Source organism: Mustela lutreola, chromosome 3, assembly GCF_030435805.1.
Source record: "Mustela lutreola isolate mMusLut2 chromosome 3, mMusLut2.pri, whole genome shotgun sequence".
NCBI classification, from domain to species: Eukaryota; Metazoa; Chordata; class Mammalia; order Carnivora; family Mustelidae; genus Mustela; species Mustela lutreola.
Genome location: NC_081292.1, coordinates 36,080,740 through 36,091,236, shown reverse-complemented (window position 1 = coordinate 36,091,236; position 10,497 = coordinate 36,080,740). Strand labels below are relative to the sequence as shown.

The 10,497-nt window shown below is 41.8% G+C and overlaps 1 protein-coding gene across 4 annotated transcripts; it reads right to left on the bottom strand.

Moving 5' to 3' along the window:
- Positions 1-200: 200 nt before the first annotated feature.
- On the bottom strand, positions 201-7,671 carry ZNF706 (zinc finger protein 706). Of its 4 annotated transcripts, none has more exons than XM_059165903.1 (4): positions 7,556-7,671; positions 3,444-3,580; positions 1,200-1,307; positions 201-505 (listed from the first exon to the last, which is right to left on the bottom strand). In XM_059165903.1, the coding sequence occupies exons 2-3, from the start codon at positions 3,576-3,578 to the stop codon at positions 1,212-1,214; spliced, it is 231 nt and encodes a 76-aa protein (XP_059021886.1). In that variant the 5' UTR covers positions 3,579-3,580; positions 7,556-7,671; the 3' UTR covers positions 201-505; positions 1,200-1,211. The 4 variants fall into 4 exon arrangements, with proteins under 4 accessions (XP_059021886.1, XP_059021884.1, XP_059021885.1 ...); XM_059165901.1 differs by lacking the exon at positions 7,556-7,671 and adding an exon at positions 6,967-7,101; XM_059165902.1 differs by lacking the exon at positions 7,556-7,671 and adding an exon at positions 6,600-6,740.
- Between the last annotated feature and the right edge of the window lie 2,826 nt (positions 7,672-10,497).

Sequence of the window (10,497 nt, the reverse complement as noted above, 5' to 3'; positions counted from 1 at the left end):
TCATTCTTCACCTAGATCAACAGCTGCCAATAAAACTGTGTGAATGGGTCTGTTCTAGTTTAGCTAATGAACCTGCCACTGAGCTGAGAGAGGGAGATAAGAACTGTGCCTGCAATTCTAGCTGACAAATCCATTAGATTTTCATAAGGCAAATAATGTGGAAAGTTAGAACAGAATTTCTAGAACCATTTATCCTGTGATGTTGTAAAATCAAAGTACTACTTTATTAAATGAGTTATTTTACACAATATGAACATCAATATAATTACAATTGTAAAAAAATTTTTTATAACAAGGATGGACTGATTTTCAGATTTCCAAATCAGAGTCAACTGTACATTTACACAGAATTGTCTTTGCATGAAGCCCAAAAGGGAACAGCATAAAAATGAGTGTTTCTGTAGCCCCTTTATTTTTGCTGATCAACAGTTTGTTAGAAAAGCAGCTGCAGGTTTGTTACCTAAGATCTGAGACAGTAGAAGAGTCAAAGGTGTCATGAATTCACCTATAAAACATAAATGAAATATGTAGTGAATGTAGTGAGTTGCACAAATACAACTTATATGCATTTCAAATGTCTAAGAAAAATGCACCACATGCAAAGGTATCAAGTTAGTCTGACACATCTATCAATGATTTTATAAACAAATCTTTGATGAATTTACTATGAAAAGAAATAATTATCTCACACCATCACAACCTTAGAGAAAACAAAGAACACAAAACCAAACACACAGATTATTTTCAAGCAACTCTCAAGTTTACACACTATATGCTTCTATTTGCCAGGTGTCCTAATGCACTAAGCTCTGTTAGACACCAGAAGTAAAATACCTGCCCCAAAGCACTCAGGAACATTGTTCTGCATCATTTCTAGGGAGCAAGACCCTCAAATGCCTTTGTAATAGTTATTTTCTTTAAGCTGGTAAGTCTCTTCCATTCTTGCACCACAGTTGGCCAGCATCGCATCATCTCCCCATTTTGGGCTACAGTTTAAACTTGGGTGTTTCAAAAGCAGTGGGAAGATCAAACTGGTTTGGAAAATGGGCTTTTAACAATTGTAAAAATAAACATTAACTTAAAAGGGGAAGGAATAAAATCTCAGCTGGAAAGTACACATTAATTTCACAGTCAGAGAAGATAATTTTGCTCTGTTACAACCTTGACATTAACGAAGGAAAACACAAAAGGTCAATTACCTGTAAACAACTTTATGCCTGAACATCAGCCAATTCTGGAGGAAGTGGAGTCTTAGGATGCTTGCTTTCAAAGTGCTGCTTGAAGGTCTTAGGGTCTGGCATTTGTGTCTAATTAAAAATACGGAGGAAAAAAAAGAACTTGAATTTCATGAAATAAAAAATGTGTTAACTTTTCAAATCCTGAACCTGCTTATGATAGACAATTATCTCAAAACACTTTTTAAGTTCCTGCAACCAGTGGCTGGCATATGAAAAAGGACCTTGTAACAAAGAGATTCCTAATGTATCACAGTATTTCACATATGAAGAAAGGGTGGGTCACACAGAATGAAGTATTCTGCTTGTCTGATTAACAGCAAACAGGTAACTTTACTTAAAATGTTATGCTAAACAGGTTACCTCAATTCTCAGAACCTTCCTACAGTAATCTTAAATTAGTTCCTACTATCCTCTCTCATTTCACAGGATAAGGAAACTAAAACCTAGAGTGTAATTTGCACAAGACCTGTTTTAACCTAGTACTAGTACTTCAGTTCTCAAATGCTACCTATACCAACTTCCCTAGGCAAGGACCTTCAATTATTTACTTTAGCCCATTTGATTAAACAAAACATGAAAAAAAAAAGTTTTTGCTGTTTTGAGTTTTTAAATAGGTGAACGGCTAGTACTTTTACGTCAAAGTATTTATTCATCAGTAATTTAATGAAATTTACATTTACCCTGCCTCTTTCCAAACAGAATCTAAAGTTGCTCGGATTCATTATTTTGAGTATATCAAAGCTTAGTATGAACAAGGCATTTAACGTAATAGATTTCCTCTCTTAATGAGAATTTTTATGTAGTCAGGAACTTCTACTTCATCAGTAATGCCTTCAGACGATGAACTTTACTCTTGGAATCATGTTTTACTGAGAGCCCTTCCCACAACCGTACCCAGGTATAAGGCTTTGGGAAAAAATACATTATACATATGGTGTCTGTAAGCATAGTATTTGATCAACCTATGTATTTTTTCTTTTGGGACTTCCAGTCACTAACTTTAAGGGTGCTAAGCTTAAGCAAAAAAAAGCAAGAAAGAGACTCTGACTTTGAATTAAAGAAAAACTTTTTACTTTTTCAAGATTTTATTTATTGAATGAGTGAGCGAGCGAGCAAGCACAAGTCGGGTATGGGGCGCAGAAGGAGAAGCAGACTCCCTGCTAAACAGGGAGCCTGACACGGGGCTCAATCCAAGGACCTGGAGATCATGACCTGAGCAGAAGGCAGACATTTAACCGACTGAGCCACCCAGGCACCCCAAGAAAAACTTCTTTGAAAGGCAGTGTGGTATAGTGGTCTGGAGGGTGGGCTCTGGAACGAGACTGCCTGGGTTCAGATCCCAGCTCTTCTTTGTACTAGCTAGATCACTGTGCACAAGTTATTTAATGCCCATGACTCAGTTTCTTCTTCTGTAAAATGAGAATAAAAAGTCCTTTATCTCATAGGGTGGTTAAGTGGATTAATGGGCTCATACCTGTAAAATACCTGATAAGCACTTGACGGTAGTTATGACTATTCTTCAAATGTAATAACAGGCATTAATTCTAGTAAAAGCTCTCAATGTCAATATACTCCATATAGTTTTACAGACATCCCACTACGAATTTAGGGAAGAAAAAAGTCAACTCATAACCAGAGATATTTCACTTGTATCCTGCGTAGCTGTAAACTAAGAAATATAGATCTGGGGGCGCCTGGGTGCTCAGTGGGTTAAGCCTCTGCCTTCGGCTCAGGTCATGATCTCAGGGTCCTGGGATCGAGCCCTGCATCAGGCTCTCTGCTCGGCAGGGAGCCTGTGTCCCCCTCTTTCTCAGCCTGCCTCTCTGCCTACTTGTGATTGCTGTCAATAAAATCTTTTAAAAAAGAGAAAAAAAAAAAGGAAAAAAAATGTAGATCTGATTTCCTTACAAAGTTCAAAGTGCAGTATCCGCCCTGAAGACATCTTTATTCTAAATGAGGAAAGGGACTTTGCTTTGTTCACTCCCTTTCCCAGATACCTGGAGAACTATGCCTGGCCATAGGAGCCATTCAGAAAAAAAAAAAAAAAAAAAATCTGTTTAATAGACAACTGAATATAGACCTCTAAAATAGCCAATTCTTCAATCTACTATTTATTTTGCCATAGTTGCAAAATTGTAACCTATATAAAACCAATATCTAAGGAAAGAATTGTCCACAGGAAAACAGTCTTTTACTTCCCCTTACCCTACAAACAGTGCACGTATATATTAAGGCAGCTTTGGCAGCAGCCTTTTGGTCATGTCCTTGTTTCTTCTTTTGTCCAGCTTGCTTTTTGGCATTTTTCTGCTGAGACTGAATCTTCTGCTGTCCACGAGCCATATCTAAAAACAGAACTTGAGGCATTAGAGTGATTAACACAGAGTAACCTAAGTATGGTAACACTCTCAGAGTTGAAGACTTAAATTTTATAGAGGGATCTATGAAAATGTGTGGCTTTTCAAATTCTTGCATACAATGCTAGTAGAGAATAAATTAATACAACCACTGTGGCAAACTGGTAGTTATCTACTCTATAACCCAACAATTTTACTCTCAGTATATATCTAACAGAAATACGAATGTACATAGACATCCAAACAGTACAAGAAAGTTCACAGCACCGGTTTCCAAAACTGGAAACAACCCAAATGCCAGTTCCTAGTAAAATGGATATGTAACTTATGGTGTATTTATACAATGGAATACTACACTGCATTCAAAAAGGAACTACTGTTACAAGTAACAACATGGTTGTATCCAATGTTAAGAGAAAGAAACCAGATACAAAGAATATAGGTTGTATAAAATTTAAAACAGGCAAAGCTAATCTAGGAGATACTGACTGGGGAGAAAAGGGCAGGAGGGGGGATCTATGGGGTGGTGATATGTTCTCTATCTTGATCTGGGTAATGCTTATACAATGTGCTCACTTGTGATAATTCATCGAGCTGTACATCTGAGATTTGTGCACCCTGCTATACATAATCTTCAAAAATTTACCAGAGAAGCTTAGTGCCTTTACCCAAGCATTTGCCTGATCACTTTTCAAAGTACCTTCCCTTTCTGGTTTTCACTGTTGTGAATTAAGACTTTTACAACTTTAAGAGAAATAAAGGCTGTCATCTAAAGCTTCTGAAGGAAATCCTAAGAGCAATGGGAACTGTTCTCTTAAATACTTCAGGTTCCATAAAAACTACTGTGCTATCCTAAATCCTCCTAAAAAATTGGTCTTTGCAGCGTTGCTGGGGAAATTATTAAACAAAATTAAATCAGTTTCCAGTTGAGGGAATGAACCTTGTAAAAAAGGTAGAGATACTTTTACTTTTTACAAATAGTCTTAAATGAAGCGAAATGGGTTAAAAATTGTTACTGAAAAATGTTACTTCTACTTCTTCATTAAAATTAAAGACTTCTCAAATCAATCAACAGACTCTTAACTATAGAGAACTGATGATTCCCAGAGGGGAGAAGGGTGGAGGGATGGGTGAAATAGGTGATGGGGATTAAACAGAAGACTTATCATGATGAGCACTGAGCATGTATAGAACTGTGGAATCACTATATTGAATACCTGAAACTAATACAACACTGTATGTTAACTATACTGGAATTAAAATAAAATAAAAATATAAATAAAGTCTTCTATTAGACAACATGAACTAAAACTGCTCATAAGGAGTCTATGGGCACCAAAGGCTTTTTAAATATATTGAAATTGGGTCCTACGTACAATTCCTATATATACCTTTGACTAGCACTGCAGTTAAGTTTTAAGCTTTTAAATCATTGTGGGATATGAACATAAACTGGCACTAGATCACCTTTACAAGAAAACAGGGCTGGCTTTTTTTTCTGACTAAAACCCTAATTAGTTAATGGATATAAAGTCAAAGCATTTCATACAAACACACAGGCCTCTCCCAAAAAGAAAAAGGGAAACTGACAAAATAAATACACTGCCTGGGCAAATTCTCCACTAGTATTTAACACAAAATTGAAAGTTAAATAAAACATACAAGAGGATCAATGCCTTTTTAAGAAGTCAGTTGAATAGTCCAACAAACTATAAAAATTTTTAGTATGCTAGCCTAGTTTATTCCCAAATAATAGTAAATATTACCAGATGTGTTACTCCTTGAAAATTAAATTACCATTTTAGTTTTCATAAAGCCAAATCTTTATTAATCCCAAGTCAAATGTTATGATTCTTTTTAAATGTATATTTAAGTACAAATGGTATGGCAAGCATGCGGAACCTAGTCCCACAGAAACAGATTTGAATACTTAAGTATCATTTGGATGATAATAGGTATTCAATCTTTACATATCCCAATATTTCATAACATCTTTTTATTAGTACCTTCTGTCAGAATACTTCAGTCCTCTCATGCATCTGAACTCTTCTACACAATGTCTGCTACACATGCTAACATGATTTTGTGGGTAACCTCAACTATTTTATGCCAATTCCAGAAGTTTCTTTGATAATTACAAGATATTAACTATTTTGATACCATTTTCTTACAGTGATCTGTACAATGTAATGAGATACACAACATTATTTTTAACTTTTCCATTTAGGGCTTCTCCTAAAATATAACATTACACAATAGATTTAACCCATTTTCCATTGCCATCTAACAGTAACAAATAAAACCATAAAAGCTTTAATAAGTGAAGACTGGTAGCTTATTCTTATTTCTAAAACCGAAAACCCTGTAAAGGAAATCGAATCAACAGTCTAAACGCGTGGGGTAGGCCCCTAACTTCTAACAACTCACTGCATTGATTTCCTTTCTGAAAGCAGAAATGCAAACGAACAAGCCACCTGCTTTTGGACAGCTCAACTCTGGGATTACTCGCAGGCCAATCGAATTTTCTACAAACTCTTAAGCACTTCTTGATTATACACAACTGAGGGCCAACAAGTCATTTACAAACACCTTAAACGCAGGTTTTTTTAAATGTAACTCTTCGTGTGGCTTAGAGAGCTGCAAAGAGGGAAGGAGAAGAATAGAGTTCTAAAATGAAGAGCTCTTACAGGAGGCAACAAGTAAGTATTGCCTCCAAAGATCCTCTCAAAACCAAAAACAACGGAGTAAAAAAAGATTTGGGATTCAGGAAGTAGGATCATTCTCCGTAACTATCTGAAACGAGGAGGCCCAGGCAGTGATCCACATCCTGACCCTAGCTTTTAACTACATCCTTTCGGGGAGGGAAGAGGAAAGCACCGGGAGTAAGATCTATTTCGCCCAACACTTGACCAACCCCAGCGGCAGCCCGGCCCACCTTCCCTTCCCAGCCCGCCTCTCCCGCGTCGGGGAGCCCCTTCCTCGGTCCGGCCACGTAGCCCCCACCTACCCGCCACTCCTCACCGACCCCGGCCCGAGACGCGCCTCCCGGAGGCTCTGGCTGCCCCAAACCCGGCCTCTTCGGCCGCGGGGAGCCCCGGCCTCGAGAAACCGACCAGCTGCTGTCGCCAAGGGGTAAGGTTACCGCTCCGCGCCACGGCCGCCGGCGGCCTGCAACCCGGCCACCTGCAGGGCCTGGCAGGCGCCCGAGCTCTCCCTCCAGCCCGCGGCCCGCGCCGGGACAAGACGGGCCCGGCCGCCGCCTGGGAGGCGGGGAGGCCGGCGGCCCCTCGCGACCCGCCGCGACCCCGCCGCCAGGCCCCCACCCCGGCTCCCGGACGTCCTGCGGCGTCAGCGCCGCCCCCACAGCCGCTCACCCGGGCCGGGACAGTCTTGCGTCGGAGAGACCGCGCAGCGCGAGAGGGCCGGGGGAGGTGGCCGCAGGGAGAGGAACGGGGAGAGCGCCCAGCACCGCTTCGGCCTCCTCCACCCGCCAAGGAGGCGAAAGAGGAGAGCACAACAGCCCGCGCCTCGCACCCGCCGCCGCCGCCGCCGCGCGCGCCCGCCGCCGCCTCAGCCTCGGGGGAGGCCACTACGCTCGTGCCCGCGCACGCCGCGCAACTCTCCCAGTCGCCCCAGCGCCCGCCTGCTCTCGCCGCCCACGCGCCTTCCTGCTGCGGCCGCCTCCCGCGCCCCTCCCCTGCTCGCACGCCTGCGCCCTTTCCGGTCGCGCGGGCCAATGGCAGCGCGCCCCTATTACATAAGCGTCAGGGGGCGGGGCCTGACGGCGACGGCGGCCCCTACGAGAGGGAAACTGCAGGGGATGTCGCCCTCTGTCCCCGGCGCCCCTCCCCTCCCGCGTGCTCTATCTCGGCGGCTTCGGCCGGCCCCGGGAGCCGCGTGATCCCGGTCCTGCTGGGTGACGGCCTGCGGCGTGTTTCACAAGCCGCTTGCCAGCTCACTCACTAGGGCGGCGGCCCGGCCTCGGTCCCCGCGTCCTTTATCTCCTCCCGCCTCGCCGACGCCCTCCTATGCAGCAGCCCGGGCACCGGCCCGGAGAGGTGCGCCAGCGCCGCCGCGGCGTGGGGTACCGGGGAGCCAGCCACCCGGAGGCACCACCGCCGCCACCCCAGCCCCCAGTGCGGCCAGCGGGCCCAGCGGACCCTAATAGGGCCGCGCAGCCTTTGTTCTCTCACCGGCCAACCCCCAGCGTCGTTCCCACGGAAACTCCGGTTATTTTTACCAATCGGGGGGTTTTAGTGAGTTCAGGATTCCAGCTTGTCTTAGTGTTGCTGGCTAGGGTACCGCGACCGCTTTAGCTGAATCCTAACATCATACAGAGTTGCTAATATTTGGAAATGGTTAAATTGAATTGGGGGGGGGGGGTGTCTCTATGATTTACAGGCCATGACCGCTAACTTCCAGTATGTGATTAGGAACAACTGAGTCTGTAATCTGCTGATACCTGCAAATGGCATTTCAGACTTTGGCTTTATTCTATTTCACTGCGGCCCTTCTCTCCCCCGCCCCCAACACTGGTTTATAATTTGATTTTATTAGTAACAAGGAAAGGGAAGCTTTTACATCTGACGTTCTCACCTTGCTGATAGCATCCACTCTCCCACTTGCATGTCAGTGCCCAGGAGAAGCTGGTTTAAAATATGTATCCCAAGTGAGCAGGACTGGGATATAGAGATTACAGAATTGTTTAGAACAACCGGAAAGGAGTTAGCAGCTTTTCTCATTTGGGTGGCATACAATGATCTGGTTTTTAAGTCCTTCCTTATCCTCATTTCAGCCTCTCTCACCTTTACCTTTCACGCCTCTCCCATACTGCAGTTTTAAGTTATATGTTTAAATTTTATTGATACCTTTCCAGTATTGAGTTGCAAGCTCATTTTCATCACTCTATGCCCAGAGCCTAGCGGTGTGCTAAACATAGTCGGCACTGATTAAATGGATATTGACCAGATGAACTGGAGGTATCTAAAGAAATCAAAACTTTTGACATACCATAAAGTTCTAGCTTAAATCAAGAGTCACCATAACCATAATAGCTATATTAATCTGCTAATAAGAGTATGAGGTACTCAGAGAGTCTAGACACAGGAAATCCGAAGATCTCTCTCTAGCCATGAATCAGCATGGGCATTGGAAAGGGACAGAGAGATTTAGTGGGCTGAGATAAGTCATAACTAGAGACGTGATTTTTGCTGTGAAGTGGTATTACTATGCCGCTTGTTACTGCAGCCTATATGAAATTCCCATTTATGTCAGTGTTTCTTAAAATTCTGCATTATACCACCTTTGAGAATTTGGGAAAAGCTAAGGACCTTGTCTCGAGAAAGTTCATATATATCAAAACTTGCCTCCATTGGTAGAGTTTCTCAACCTTGGCACTACTGATGCTCTGGGCTAGATCATTTGTTTTTATGGGGGCCTGTCCTAGGGATTGTAGAATGTTTGACAATATCCCTGTCCTGTACACTTTTGATGTTAGTAGCTCTCTATCTCCAGTTGTGACAAATAAAAAATATCTCTATACCTTTCCAAATGTCCTTTTGGGGTCAAAATCTCCCCTGTTTGAAAACCACTGCCTAGAGGATATGGTATGACTATAACTTTATGTTGGTTAGGGCATTTGAAGTATGAAGGGGAAAAAGGAATGGATAAGATTCAGCATCTGAGAAGTGACAAACAGTAAATGAAAGGCGGATGAATTAGCATTACTACCAGCTGGTGTCCTACTTATTCTCTAGAAATGTGACAGCAAATGGGATAGGAATGCCTTAGAAGGATTTTTATACACATTGCTAGTTTTAATTGTGAATGCTGCAGTATTTCTACTGACTGGTTCTCTTCTACCTTTAGACAGTTACTCTAGGTTAATATCCAATAAGCATGTGCCTGTTTTCAAACCAAAATCAGCATCAGATTAAAATGCTTCTCTGAAGACCTGAAAGACTTATTTATTTGTATTCCTGTTTGATTTTCAGGGCTGAAAGAGCTGATGGCCAATCAATAAATTATTTTTCAAATGAACAGATTATTCTGAATCACTTTCCCCAATTTATCTGTGGCATGTAGGTTAAAATCTAAATATGGTAAAGTGCTTAGCTTAGAGGTTCATTAAAGTGTAAAAGAGGCAGGGTACTGGCCCCATAGGTCTTTCCATTAAATGATACATAATAACAGCAATAATGACAACAATAAACCTAAAACAAAATTTTTTCCTTTTCTAGCTCTTATTCCTATAATCAACTTCTTGTTGCAATTTTTCAGGGCTGCAACCTGGAATACCTTGTTTTCTCTACACTGTTTCCCCGGAGGGATCTCATTCACCCTTATGGCTTTCAATAATGAACCCTGTATCTATCTACTAGTTCAATCCTCTCTTCTGATTTCTAAACTGATATATCCAAATGCCCATTTTCCATTTCCACTTTAATGTTTTATAGACATTTCACATTTAACACAATATAGTACTGAATCAAAGAAGCTGTTGATTGTAAGTCACATCTCCACCAAGATTAAAAAAAAAAAATACTGCCACTTGAACTATGGCATAATACTAAGATACCCTTGACTGTATAATACACCTCAATTTCAGAGATGTTAAAATCAGTTTTAAAAATATTGCAATTTATTAGAATAGCATCAAAAAGAACAAACTACTTAGGAATAAATTTACAAAAGGAAGTGCAAAACTTATATCTGAATGCTACAAAACATTGTTTTTGTTTTTGTTTTAAAGATTTTATTTATTTATTTGACAGACAGAGATCTAGTAGGTAGAGAGGCAGGCAGAGAGAGAGGAGGAAGCAGGCTCCCCGTCGAGCAGAGAGCCCGATGTGGGGCTCCATCCCAGGACCCTGGGGTCAAGAACTGAGCGGAAGGCAGAGGCTTTA